General features: G+C 42.0%; 1 protein-coding gene across 2 annotated transcripts in view; it reads left to right on the forward strand.

Moving 5' to 3' along the window:
- SV2B (synaptic vesicle glycoprotein 2B) overlaps positions 1-15123 on the forward strand; it is an 84113-nt gene that overhangs the window by 13761 nt on the left and 55229 nt on the right. For both annotated transcript variants that reach the window (XM_008589173.1, XM_008589174.1), the window contains exons 2-4: positions 8441-8621; positions 8975-9126; positions 14959-15092. In XM_008589173.1, coding sequence (XP_008587395.1) covers positions 8441-8621; positions 8975-9126; positions 14959-15092 — 467 coding nt within the window. The remainder of the gene's footprint in view (positions 1-8440; positions 8622-8974; positions 9127-14958; positions 15093-15123) is intronic.

The raw sequence follows: 15123 nt of genomic DNA on the forward strand, positions 1-15123 counted from the left end.
CAAAAAAAAAAAAAAAAAAAAAAAAAAAAAAAAAAAAAAAAAAAAAAAATCAGAGTGGTCTCAACCACATAAATACCGTATGTAGTTGTACGCATACAAATACGAATAATAAATACAAAAATAAAACCCGCGGACACCAGCTGTCTTTGAGTAGTGGCATGATGGATAGTTTTCGCTTTACCCTTTATACATTCTTCGTGTTTTTAAAAATTTTTCCATAATGAATATGAATTGTTCTTCTATTATTTATTGAACAAATATTAATGGAGCACCTGCTTTGTGTCAATATCTGTGCTAAGTGCTAGATACCCAGTGGGAAACTCTACCTGAACAGAACAGTCTCTTCCTCCAGGAGTTTATAGTCAACGGAATTGGGCAAACATTGAACTAATAAATATGTTAGAGCACACAGAGATACGTGAAGTGAAGGAAAGGAGCAGTATGCCGTGGGAAGACTAGCAGGGAAGACCAACTTTTGTTCAGAACAGGGGTCAGTAAACTATGGCCCACAGGCCTGTGACCTGTTCTATGTTTTTACATTTTTAAAGGATTGTAAATTTAAAAAAGAAGGAGAAAAAGATGTGACAGAGACCATAGGAAGTGTACAAAGCAAGTTATATACAAGTAAAATATTTAATCTCTGTCCCTTTACAGAAAAAGTTTGATGAGCCCTAGTTTGGAACATCAGGGATGCCTCTTTAAGGAGATGACATTTAATGGGAATTTAAGAAATGAGTTAGCCAGGGGCCGGCCCGGTGGCGCACTGCTATAGTGCGCCGCTTGGGAAGCGCGGCGGCGCTCCTGCCGAGGGTTCGGATCCCACATACAGACCGGTTCCCGCTCACTGGCTGAGCGAGGTGCGGGAGCAACACCGAGGGTTGCGATCCCGTTGCCGGTCCCGGTCCGGTACAGGGGCGACACTGAGGGTTGCGGACCGTTGCCGGACACGGAAAAAGACAAAAAAAAAAAAAAAAGAAATGAGTTAGCCAGAAAAAAAAAAAAAAAGGTTTTATTCCCCCTTGAAGTCTTGTCAGAGGAATCTTGAAAAATATTTTAGTTGAAGGAAGCTTTTTATTGGAAACCGGCTCCTTCTCCAGGTAAGGAGAGAGGGAGGTATTTTTAAAGGAGGGCACGCTACTATAAATAAGTTTCTTCTGCTATTCTCTATCCTTCCTCAGATTCCTTTAACATGTGGTTGGTTTGATTTTAAAATATCTCCCTCTTGTTTTCATTTTTCTAAACCCGTGGCTTCCTAAGGTCACAGACAATTTTAGGCTGCACTACTGATAACAGCAACAGCAACTTTTATTAATTGTACTTTTACTTCTGTGCCAGGCATCGTGCTAGATACATTAAATCCACTCTCCCCTATAATCTTAATTCTGCAAGATAAGCGCTATGAATTTTACAAGGAAGTAACAGCAATTAGAGAGGCTACATGGGCTGCCCATTGAAAGGAAAAAACCCCGGCCCAAGTGCAAAAGAAACACACCAGGAGACAGGGACTCAACCAAAGTGTCTTAGGCAGGCAAAGTGAACAAGTGGGCTGCCCTCTCGGCAGTGGGAGCAGCGGCAGGGAGAGCTGGGCTGGGCCTTTTATATCCAGTGAGGCGGAGCTGGACTGTTCCTATTGGCTGAGAAGGAAGGGGAGGGAAGTGAGCGGGGTTTAAGCTGAGCAGCTGGGATTTTTCTATAGGTGGACAAAGTGAACAAGTGGGCTGCCCTCTCGGCAGTGGGAGCAGCGGCAGGGAGAGCTGGGCTGGGCCTTTTATATCCAGTGAGGCGGAGCTGGACTGTTCCTATTGGCTGAGAAGGAAGGGGAGGGAAGTGAGCGGGGTTTAAGCTGAGCTGGGATTTTTCTATAGGTGGAGAAATTCGCATGCACAGGAGGGGATGTGGTGGTGAGGAAGAAGGGGGAGGGTTTTTTTTTGTGATTCTCGGAAAACTTGCTGTTCTAGGGACCTGAAACTCTCCGCAGCCATTTTGGGTGTCCCTTCCGTCAGCCTGTTGCCATCTTAGACATCGGCTAAAACATAATTGCCTAACACCCATGTCACGCTGCTGGCAATTGTGGGGTCAGGACCTCGATTCAGATGTCTCAGTCATAAGGCTGGGCTCTTCCTTTCATGGCACCTATCGGTGCAGGCTCCTCCCTCTTCCAGGCAGGGGTATTCCATCTTTTTTGTTGTGTTATCACCAACTAGGAGGCTTTTCCATCCCAACACTTCCTGCTACCTTCAACCTCATCCCCCTTATCATGCAAGTAGCAATCACAGTTTAAATTTTCTTAAATATCTCAGTGCATTAGGGGGACATTTTCCTGATGTGCCACTGAGCTTTTTGAGTGGAATGGAAGGACGATGCCATTTCTAGCTTTGTAACTAATCCCTTAAATGATTCATGCTAAAGTAATTTTTGATATCTCCATTGCACTCTAATTTTCCAAATTTATTGTCTTAATTTCTTCTGCTAAAGACAGGTTTTTAAATGAGTTTAATAGGACAGGCCAGTTAGTGCAGTTGGTTAGAGCATAGTGCCGATAAATGAATTTAATAGCACAGACATAAGGGCATTTTTAATTTCATATTTCTCTTTCCTGGTGGTTAGACTCATTTTTCCTCCATTTCTCCTTTTCCTGGCATCCAAAGACAGCATTTGAGAAGCTCTTCTTATTCTCTCTAGTACCTCTGTTGACTTGGACAGTGAGGTTCTGTGGAAAAATGAGAAAAACAAACAAACAAACAAAAAACCAAAGTGTTTTTTCTACCGTCTCACACTACAATCAACATAGAAGACTTATGTGACCAAATATTTCGGGGTTTTCTCACACATACCAAGCACTTAATTTTACAGCAAACACCCGCTGAGGGCCTCCTAATTCAGTTCAATTCTGACAATATCTACCTGGAGTTAGCATCAGATCCCACAGGTTGAGGGCTCAGTCACCCAAGACTGTCCCCACTTCAGATACCAGTTGCAAGCCTGGGCCTCCTGAATTTCTGACCAACCAGCTTCAAGTTAGACTTCCCACGACTCCTTCCTTGGGTTTGATTAATTTCTTAGAGCAGCTCAAAGAACTCAGAGAAACATTTATGTTTACTGGTTTATTACAAAGTATATTACAAAGGATACAGATGGAGAGCTGCATAAGGGGAGGTATGCGGTAAGGGGTGTGGAGCTTCTATGCCCTCCCTGGGGGCCCCACTTTCCAGGGACCTTCATGTGTTCAGCTATGTGGAAGCTCCCCAAACCCAGTCTTTTTGGGTTTTTATGGAGGCTTTATTACATAGGCTGATTGACTAAATCACTAGCCATTGGTGAACAACTTAACCTTCAGCCCTTCTCCCATTCCTAGAGGTTGGGGGATGGGGCTGAAAGTCCCAATTCTCTAGTCCTGCCTTGGTTTTTCTGGTGACCAGCCCTCATCCTGAAGCTACCTAGGGGTTGCCAGCCTTCAGTCAACTCATTAGTATGCAAAAAGACACCACTTTAGAGATGCTAAGGATTTTAGTATTTGTATACTAGGAAATGGGGGGATGAAGACCAAATGTGTATTTTACAATATCACAGAGGCATAGTAGCAAAAACAGAAGGCTTGGAGCCAGGAGACCAGAAATGTAGTGCCTGTAGATCCTTGGCCAGCACTGAGGTTCTGGGCAAGTCACTAACCTTGTCTGGGGTTAAGCCTCCTCACTTGCTGAAGCTAAGGGGTTGGATTCAATATCTAGTTTCTAAAATTTGTCAATTTGCCTATGTGTCTCGATTAGTCAGGGTATAATCAAGAGATAGAAATCACACCAGTTATTGGAACAGAGAGATTGTAATATAAAAGATTATTAACTGGGTAATTAAAAATTTTTTTAAAAGTATCACTGAGATAGTGAATGCAGGAAGCAACTACTATCCCTAGGGCTGTGGAAATAAAGGAAAGATTGGAATTATTATAATTTCAAAGCTCAGAGAAGGAGCTCTATGGAGCTGCAACTCAGATCTCTGAAGAGGGGGCCCTGACTGGCTGGTGCTGGTGTAGGCGAGGAGGGTCAGGCACAGCGTAGCTTCTGCTAAGTGTACTTAGCTGATACTGCGGAAAGGAATTGCTGCTGCCATGGTGAAGTATTGCTTGGGTGAAGCTTACAGGAACAGAAAGCACAGGTCCTGTCTTCCTGCTCCGTTCTTGAAGCCTCACTCTTAGTTCCCCCAGGATGAGGCTGGCAAAACAACATGTGATTTGTGAGTCAAGTAGGGTCTAGAAGGGTGGCTTTGGAGCTGAGAGACAATAGGTGCATAACTGCCACAGTGTTTATTGCTGAGCTTGCAAACTGGTAGCCTAGAAGCCACTTTTAGTCTATAGATGTCTTGTGTGGCCCTCAGTAGTTTAATCAAACATTTGTGTCTTGGTTTATGTTTTTAATTTGAATAACTTCTTCCTGTGAAATCCACAGAACTTCATCTTTCATGACTTACATTAAAAAAAAAATAATTGAATGGGAAGGCAGCTTGGAGATTGTCTAGTTCAATAATCAGTTTACAAATGAGGTGGCTGAAACTCTCAGAAGGTGAGAGTGCTGTCTTTCAAATCATACAGCTAGTAAATGAGGTCTTTGGGCTCCAAGGTCAGGGTTCTCATTACTACCCCTCACTGTGTTTATAGGAAGACAGGTGTATTCTAGCCTCTTGCTATTCAAAATGTGTTCCCTGGGGTCCACGCTGGAGCTTGTTAGAAATGTGGAATCTCAGGACCCACCCCAGACCTGCTGAATCTGAATAGGGTTTTAAGAAGATCCCCAGGTGATTTCTGTGCACGGTGGAGTTTAAATGCTGAAGATAGCTTTACTGAAGTAAAACAAAAACTCTTACTGGACACTATTGTTTTTCTCCAGGGTGGGGCCAGGATATGGGGTGACTGGTTCTCAGCAAATCTCTGGACCACTCATCTAACTCTCTCTCTTCCCAATTTGTGGGTCCACACACATGCATGCAAACATCCATGTGCATACACACAGCCACCCATGCATGCATCCGTGCAGGTACATGCACTCTCTCTCTCTCTCTCTCTCTCTCTCTCTCACACACACACACACACACACACACGCGCGCGCGCACACACACACACACACAGCTGTTTATGATCTGGCCTCTGTCCTACCCTCCAGCCTCAGTCTCTCATCAGTTTTCCCCACAGGAACTATGCTGTACTCACACTAAACTACTTACAAATAGTTGCCCAAACATATCAGACTTTCTTTTTACCTTTCTGTCTTTGCACATGCTGTCTGCCACTGCCTTTAATGCACCTCCCCAATTCCCAAATGAACATCTGACTAAGTTCTCTGTGTCTTTCAAGAACAGCTCAATGTCTTTCTTTTGGAAGCCTCCCACATTGACAGATATATCCAAGCTGTGCACCTTGTCTGTGTTTTAGTCATACCTGACAAATACCTTTATTGGAGCACTTTTTTCTCACTTGGAGATAATCATACATTTTATTGTTTATTTCCTTGAAGAAAAGGAACCATTTCCCACTTAAGCAGTTCTGGGGATGAGCAAGTGAGTAATGAACTAATATAGAGCTAAGAAATGTGACCAATCTTATCTATAAAGAGCAGTAATTGTTACAGCATTGACTTTGTTTTTGAAAAGATAAAAAAATGGACAAACTTTTAGCTAGACTAAGAAAAAAAGAGAGAGGACTCAAATAAAATCAGAAATGAAAGAGGAGACATTATACCGGATACCACAGAAATACAAAGGATCGTGAAAGACTACTGTGAAAAATTATACACCAACAAATTGGATAACCTAGAAGAAATGGATAAATTCCTAGAAACATACAACCTGCCAGGGCTGAATAACAAAGAAATAAAAAATCTGAATGGACCAATAACAAATAAAGAGATTAAATCAGTGATCAAAAAACCTTTCAACAAAGAAAAGCCCAGGACCTGATGGCTTCAGTAGTGAATTCTACAAAACATTTAAAGAAAAATTAATGCCAATTCTTCCTTAACTCCTCCAAAAAATTGAAGAGGAGGAAACACAAACAAAATTTATAAGGCCAGCATTACCCTGATACCAAAGACAGACAAGGACACTACATTGAAAGAAAATTATGGGCCAATATCCCTGATGAATGTAGATGCAAAAATCCTCAACAAAATACTAGCAATAGAATTCAACAGCACATTAAAAGGATCGTACACCATAACCAAGTGGGATTTATCCCCAGAATGCAAGGATGGTTCAACATATGCAAATCAATAAATGTGATACACCACATTAGTAGAACGAAGAATAAAAATCAAGACCATCTCAATAGATGCAGAAAAAGCATTTCACAAAATTCAGCATCCTTTTATCTATCACAAAACTCCAAACAGGTTAGATATAGAAGAAATTCATCTCACTCAACATAATAAAGGCCATATATGACAAGCCCACAGTTAACATCATACTCTGAAAGCTCTTCCTCTAAGACCAGCAACAAAACAGGGTGCCTACTCTAGCCATTTCTATTTAATATAGTACTGGAAATTCTAGCCAGAGCAATTAGGCAAGAAAAAGAATCATCCAAATCAGAAAGGAAGGAGGAAAAATATCTGTTTGCAGGTGACATATCTTATATAAAGAAAACCCTAAAAAATCCACCAAAAAACTGGTAGAACTAATAAATGATTTCAGTAAAGTTGCAGTGTAGGAAACCAACACACAAAAACCAGTAATGTTTCTATATACTAATAATGTACTATCTGAAAAAAAAAATCAAGAAAACAATCCCATTTGCAATAACATCAAAAAATACCTAGGAATAAATTTAACCAAGTAAGTGAAAGATCTGTGCACTAAAAACTATAAGACACTGATGAAAGAAATTGAAGAAGACATAAATAAATAGAAAGATATTCCATATTTTCAGGTAGAAAGAGTTAATCTTGTTGAAATGTTCATAGTGCTCAAAGTGATCTATAGATTCAATGGAATCCCTATCAAAATTCCAATGGTATTTTTCACAGAAATAGAGAAAAACAGTTTTAAAATTCATATGCAACCACAAAAGACTCCCAATAGATAGTCAAAGCAATCTTGAACAAAAAGAACAAAGCCGATGGTATCACACTACCTGATTTCAAATATGCTGCAAAGCTATATTAATAATAATAATTTAAAAAGCACAGTACTGGCATCAAAACAGCCATATAGATCAATGGAACAGAGTAGAGAGCCCAGAAATAAATTTACACATCTATGGTCAATTGATTTTTGACAAAGGAGTCCAGAATACACAATAAGGAAAGGACAGAGTGTTCAATAAATGGTGTCAGGAAAGTTGGATATCCTCATGTAGAAGAGTGAAACAGGACCCTTATCTCACACCATATACAAATTCTGCTACATTTCCCTAAGAGGTCTGGACCGTGGTTATAGCTTGAAAAAAGTCTTTTTGGTGTGTCATAAGAAAGCAAGTGTATTTTTTCACTTGGCCCACTTTCTTCCTTCCTAACATTTCCCTTTGCACTTTGCCACACTTTACCCTGCAAATTCTCTCGTTAAACATAACCCCTCAGGTGAGGACTCTGATAGCACACACACTTTTATTGCTTAAAAATAAAATTATGGGGCCGGCCCGGTGGCGCACTGGAGAGTGCGCCGCTTGGGAGCGCTGCGGCGCTCCTGCCGAGGGTTCGGATCCCATGTGGAGACCGGTTCCCGCTTACTGGCTGAGCGTGGTGCGGGCACAACACCGAGGGTTGCGATCCCGTTACTGGTCAGTAAAAAAAAGACAAAAAGGAATAAAAAAAATAAATAAAATAAAAAAAAAATAAAATTATGACAGTGACAAAAAAAAAATTGACATCAATTCCCTCATCTGTGGACTATGCATCTAAAAGAGTGGTCTTTAAGAAAGGTACATCTATCCCAGTTTTGGTTGATCTGTGTTAGTCTTTGTACATGTGTGTAAACCTGGTGAGGCTATTTAAAAAAAAAATTGCTAAAAATTTAGATTTGCAAAGTCTGAGAGTACTTTGAAAAGTTCATGGAAATATTCATATTACCTTTTTTGTTTTTGTGACCGGCAAGGGGATTGCAACCCTTGGCTTGGTGTCGCCCGCACCGCACTCAGCCAGTGAGCGCACTGGTCATCCCTATATAGGATCCGAACCCGCGGTGGGAGCGCCGCTGCGATCCCAGCGCCGCAGTCTCCCGAGTGAGCCACAGGGTCGGCCCAAGGTTCATATTATCTTTTAATTCTATTTTTCCATCAACTTTGAGAAGTATCCTTGTATTTCTAATTTGCCATGAACATCTTGTCACATTCCACCTTTTATGTCAATGACACGGAATTTCTAGGATGGGTAACGATGAACATCGGATTTTGTAAACACAAATGGTCTCTAATCTCTTGTCTTCTTTATCCATCCTCTTCCCTTTCTTCTCCTCTCAGGGCTGATCGTCTACTTAGGCATGATGGCAGGGGCCTTCATCCTGGGAGGCCTGGCCGATAAGCTGGGAAGGAAGCGAGTCCTCAGCATGTCCCTGGCCGTCAATGCCTCCTTCGCCTCCCTCTCCTCCTTCGTGCAGGGATATGGAGCTTTCCTCTTCTGCCGACTCATCTCAGGCATAGGGTACGTACTCAGAGAGCCGAGCCAAACCCTCCTAGACAAATGGTGATCCATTCTGGTACTCTAGCTCTGAGGGGAACCTCTGGAAACCTTTGGACTGAGTTTCTTGTTTGACTCTCTAGAAACTGTATTAAGGTTGAATCTTAGAAAGGGTTAGGTTTAGCATTAGGCTATAAAGTCAGTGAATAAAGTCAAAAAACTTCCCACATGGAGAGAGGAACTGCCTGGTCCATCTCTCGAATTCACTGGGTTATTTCACTACAGCACCTAAAGATGATGTATAAGGAGACTTGGTTTCTGCTATGACCATTTTTAGTGCATGACTTGATTCTTTCTTTCTGGCATTTTCTCTGCAGCATTGGGGGTGCTCTACCAATTGTTTTTGCCTATTTTTCTGAATTCTTGTCTCGGGAGAAGCGAGGAGAACACCTCAGTTGGCTGGGCATGTTCTGGATGACTGGGGGCATCTACGCATCTATCATGGCCTGGAGCATCATTCCACACTACGGTGAGCTGCTGGCTTCAAATAGCCCAGGGGCCCCTGTTTCTATAGCACCTGCATCCAAACAACTTTTCTTGTCCTCAACCTTACGCTCTGCACTTACACAAAGTTCCTGTATGTGACCTTGATGTTTCTAAAGAACTTCTAACATTGCAGATACATTGCTTATTTCAATAGACATGTCTTTTTGGAAATAATAAAATCTGTTCCTCCTTCTTTGCCTTCTTCCCTCTCTTCCTGTCTCCTTATCTCCCTTTTTTAATTTTCTTCTTTTTGTTTGAAAGGATTTGAACCTTTATCTCCTGTAATCCCATTTTATAGATGATAGATGTAACAAAAGCCAAGAGAAGTTGGTGATTTGCCCAATGTCATGCCCCTGGCACATGGAGGGTTAGGGACTAGAATTGAGATGCCCCCTCCAGGTGCAGTAACCTTGTACCCTTTCCACTCTAGTACCTGCTGCCACTCCTGTCTGGCTGCAGACATGGAGCAATGCTTAGAAACAAGGCCATGGTTTCAGCTGGAACAATTTTCTTATCCTGGGTAATTGCAAAAACTGTATTCTCTGGACAGAGATCTGGCAACATTAACTTTTACTATTGGTTTTGTCGTAAGTAGAGAGAAAGCAGCAGTTTTGAATTTGATTGTGCTTTTTGTGTATACTAGGTAATACCATCAGCATCCTTCAAAATCATTTTTGGTAAAAATACAGTAATGAGTCTAGGCTTTGCCATGATTTAGAATCCTGCAGACCACTGGGAGGTAGCAGACAACTGCTCCTGAAGCTAGCCAGCACTTCTCTACCCCTTCACCTGTTGTTTTAAATATGACCATCTCTGCTGTGTGTTCTGAGCTAATGGAAGCTCCATGTGTATCTTTTTAAGAAGTAGCTTCGGTGTAGACAATACCTACTATATTAGTTGAGGTGAGACTGGTTGCATTACTCTGGTAAACTGGTAAACCCTGAAATCTCAGTGGTTGAACACAATAGAAGTTTCTTCTTCATGGAAAGTCTGGCTGGTGTTTCTGATCTGCAGGAGGCTCTGCTTCAGCAGTAATCCCGGGGCTCAGACTTTTTCCAGCATGTGATTTCACCGTCTTCAGCATATGGCTTCTAAGGTCTCTGGTTTGGGGAAAGAGCGTGGGCATTTGTATGTGGGTGGTTTTAAAGGGCAGGCCAGGAAGTGGAGCACATCATCTCTGCTCACGTTCCACTGGCTCCAAATCTGTAATATGAATACACTCTACTGCAGAGGACGTAGGCTAGCTGTGTGCCCAGAAAGTAGAGGAAATGGATTTAGGAATATCATGTAGTCTTTGCTGCATCTAGTATTTGAGAATCTACTGGATTTTGTATCAGAAACAGAGAAATATGAACAGGAATAGTGAAATAAAGAGTTGAAGAGTTTTCCAGCTAATTCTGTCACTATAGTGTCACTATAGTACTGCAAAATTTTAGACATAAAATTGTGTTACTGCTAATATCAGGTTCTGCATTCTGCTCTTCACTCAAACATGTGCTGTAATTGCCCATGTGCTATGCTATTGATTATGGTTTTGAGGAACTGCTTTTTTTTTGGCTACAATTTTTGTTATAATATTACTTCCCTTGTTAACTGATCCAAATGTGATAACAATAGGAAACTATTTCCACATTTAAATGAAGTGATTGAAATACCTTTTGGGGTACGATAAATAAGAGCGGAATAAAAGCAGAGTCAACACAGTGGTGCTGTGTGATATGTGACTAGTCACCTGATCTTCTCAGCCTTCCTTCCTTCACCTATAAAATGAAGTGAGGGAGGGAAGCAAAAATAACTGTAGAGATTCCTGCCAGCTGGGACATTTGGCAATTCCCAGGATGCAAAGGGGAGTGTTGAGAACATTTTCAAGACGGTTCTAGTTCTCGGGCTAGCTTCCCTCCTGGAAGCACTGGCAGTTCTAGGCTTCTGGATTGCAGACTACCTGTTCCACCAGGGACGCACACCTTCACACTCAGCCAAAGAGCAGAGGTCTTTGACTTCCCTCTGCTTGGATCAGCTTAGGTCAACCTCAACCAATCACTATACCCCTGTGTTTGTCCATTTCTGTTGCTTATAACAGAATATATGAAACTGGGTAATTTATAAAGAAATAAAATTTATTTCTTACAGTTTTTGAGGCTTGGAAGTCCAAGGTTCAGGGAATGTACTGGGTGAGGGCTTCTCCTACAGCAATTCAGGGTATCACATGGTGAGAATGGGCTGAGCAAGAGAGACTCGCCTGCTCACTTGCTGTCCTTAGAAAGCCATCAGAACCATGCCCATTACTCTATGAATGGATGAATCTATTCACTAAGGCCAAGTCCCCACAATCTAGTCATCTTTTAAAGGCCCACCTTTCAAATACCATAATTGGATTTCCCACTCTCTTAACATGGTTGCAATGAAGGTTAAGTTTCCAACGCATGAACTTTTGGGGGACACATTTAAACCATTAGCAACCCCAGAGGATGCAGGTCCTGAATGGTTTAGATACACTTCCTTCCTCATTCCTGGAGCTAGGGGTGGGGTCAGTCCCACCCAAACCACATATCTGCAACACAGTGGGGAAGGAGGGCAGGAGGGATATTGTGAGGGGAGCCAGCAACCCACAGTAAGTACTACAAACTGCATTATTTTTTCACTTCACTTTACACACAGAAACACACACCAATGTTTAGGTGTCTGGTTTCTACCAAATAAATCAGGTTGGGAGCACGCGGACTGAAATTGAATGGGATGCCCATAGCAGAGGGGTCACATGGCTGCTGGCTGACCACTGCTGGCTGAAAGCAGGGCTTGTGGTTAAATCTTTTACCCCCAAAGGACAGATCATTTCCCTATTTCTATGCCTGTATGAAATCTGTGACTTTTATGCTCTTTTAAAATAGAAACTTCCTGGTTGATCAAGCTTAATAAAAACAGGAGAAACCCATCCCAGAAATACGATAGACTAAAATTACAGAGTAATGATCATTTATTTTGAGCCTCACTTTATCAGGACCAGATGTTTTGTCCACAGTGAAGCAGACATTTGATGATATTTCTCAATATGCCTAAGACGTTAATCCTCTAATAAATGCAAGGGTAACTACGGAAAGGAGACTGATGTTTGTGTATGGCTTGTGTAACCCGTTTAATTGCTTTTGCAAGAATCAAGTGATGGGAGGTCTTGGCACCAGGAATTTGGATGACTGACTCATTGAGAAAGAAAATTACAAAGCTCAGAATGTTTTCATGGGAACTTATGGGCACAGCCCAGAAAAAATGGGTATATTATGGAAGATTAATTCTCATTGTAGTCAGTACCACCAGCTGTTTGTGAAATCCTGACAGACAAAAGTAGGTCAAGCTAAAAAATCAGCAAACAGAACAATCCCTGCCTCCAAATTAACATTGTTTCAAATATTTGGAAGCAGTTCCCTACTTAATTTTATTTAATTTAAGGCCCTAAAGATGTGCCTAATGAATGTGATAAATGCAGATTACTGAAATCACAATAAAAACCGTAGAGGCAAGAGGGAGTAATGAATTTTGGATAATTTATACATATTATCATAAAGAAAAAAATCTTTGAGGCAGGATTCTTTATAAGCATACCTGCTCCTGCCCCTGCTCCCTGGTTACCCATCTGAATTTGCTGTGTGATGCTGATCATCTTTATTTCCAGTAGTGCCAGAACAGTTTTTGGACATAAGCTGAGAATGTGTAAATATTGCTATGGTTTTATCTTCTTACTAGCGTTACTCCCAGGAGAAGGGGAGGGCTTTTTAATTAAAGTTAAAACGAACAAACAAACCCCAGTGAGCAGAGAAGAGGAGGTCAAGCTGTGCAAAAAGAGATTTGATTTCGATTGAGAGTGTTGGAGGAAGTGTGTGTTCTGTTGCTGGGGCCGAATGCGTCCACGAGGCCAACAGTCCCACATTCTCCCAGCTGGATTCCTTCTGCCTAGCCCTTTCACGGTGTGAATGGAGAAGAAAATATGTGCACAAACAGCAGACATTGGTTAGGCATCCACCGCCAGTAGAACAAGAAGATCTACAGTGGGGAGGAATGAGAATTCAGGACATAAGCTGCCCACCCAGGACTCGGCCATGTAATATATTTTTCAGTAAATGAACTAGAAATTTTACATCCAGATAATTATTACCCTCTGAACTTTAGAAATCAATATATTTATTTATATAGTTTTGTCTTTTAAAAATTGCTATTTGAATTGTCTTCGGAGATACGTTAAGCAAGGTGAGAAAAACCAGTCTATTTTAAAAACGTGGCTTTTTTTTTTTTTTTTTAAAAAAAAGCAATTGTTTTGCTCATCTTTGTTGATATTCATCTATTCTATTCAACATTCTTGGCACAAGACCTCGTGTAGCTCTTTCTAAAAAAACCAAATCTACCCTCAAAGCAGGTGAATTATGGGATGCCAGGAGCTTTCACGGACAGCATATCTGTGGAGGGATCCTTATCAGCACTCTACCGCTGTGAAAACCCGCCAACACAGTAACAACGTGATAAAGCCAGAAGTCGAACTCTGATCTATGCGACTGCAGAAGTTCAGGCTCTGCAGTGTGTTACTGTCCCTCAAAAGAGGGATGTCTGCTACCCATGAGGGTATTCAAATGATGTTTGAATGGAATTTCTTTTTTTGCTTTTTTGAAATTAGATTAAGGAAATGACCATTTATCTTATTTTTTACAGTATAACAGTTTTTTTTTTTTTTTGTCTTTTTTTGTGACTGGTAAGGGGATCACAACCCTTGGCTTGGTGTCGCCTGCACCACGCCCAGCCAGTGAGCAGCACCAGCCATCCCTATGTAGGATCTGAACCCACGGTGGGAGCACCACTGTGCTTCCAGCGCCGCACTCTCCCGAGTGAGCCACGGGGTCGGCCCAGTATAACAGTTTTTAATTGACACATAATAATTGTACATATTTGTGGGGTGCATATTTTATTTCTATACACGTATACAATGTGTGATTTCTGAAAATGAATTTTAGCAATGCTTTGAACAATGACAACTGAATAGGAGCTAGTTACCTCCCCATTTCAATGACAGTGAAATTCATTTGAATGTAGAAGTTCAGATTCTTATTTAGAAAAAATTCACGTAGTCATATTACCACTTACAGTGTTTTTCAAAGTGTGGTCCTGAACCCTTTGCATTGGAATCACCTGTAGCTGTATTGCCCTTTGACCTGGGTAAGAGGGATCCCTAATAGAAGCCCCAGGCCACATAAGGCCCTGCTCTGGCCATCCTCTGACCATGAGGCAAGGGGTCCCTGAGTCCCTGACTCCCCTCCCATCCAGATCATGCTCTGGGTACTAAGGACCCAGGAATTCCCATAAACACAAAGGATCAGGGCAAGGGCGCATGTTGACATGAGGCCCCTCCCTCTGCAGGTGGAGCTGGGGGAAGGAACAGTAAAGGGTTCCAGCAAGGGTGGGTGTAATTCTGGGCCTCGCCCTCCTGTGTGTTATTTGTCAAGGCAGAGAGGTAGAACATCTTTTATTTATAGTTTGTTAACTTAAAATTTAATGACTATACACAAATATGGAATGTTGCTTCTATGGCACTCTTATCCAAGGCTCTGTAAATATCAGGCCAGGCCTAGGCTTAGGCATTTGTCAAAATGCAGCTTCCCAGCTCTTATCTCTGACTCATGACTCAGAAGCTTTGGGGGTGCAGGGGGAGTCAGCATCTTAACTAGCCCCCAAGCAGTGCTCTTGCATCCTAAAATGTGAGAGCCAGCGCTTCAGAGCTCTTCTTCCGTAGTAGAAAAGATCATGTGACAGAAGTGCTTTGCCTGCTTCTTCCCAGGCTGGGGCTTCAGCATGGGGACCCATTACCACTTCCACAGCTGGAGAGTGTTTGTCATCGTCTGTGTTCTGCCCTGCACCGTGTCCATGGTGGCCCTGAAGTTCATGCCAGAGAGCCCGAGGTTTCTGCTAGAGGTGAGCCAGCGCCTCCCCCCCCCCCCCCCCC

The sequence above is a fragment of the Galeopterus variegatus genome, unplaced genomic scaffold, assembly GCF_000696425.1.
Source record: "Galeopterus variegatus unplaced genomic scaffold, G_variegatus-3.0.2 Scaffold5277, whole genome shotgun sequence".
Taxonomy (NCBI): Eukaryota; Metazoa; Chordata; class Mammalia; order Dermoptera; family Cynocephalidae; genus Galeopterus; species Galeopterus variegatus.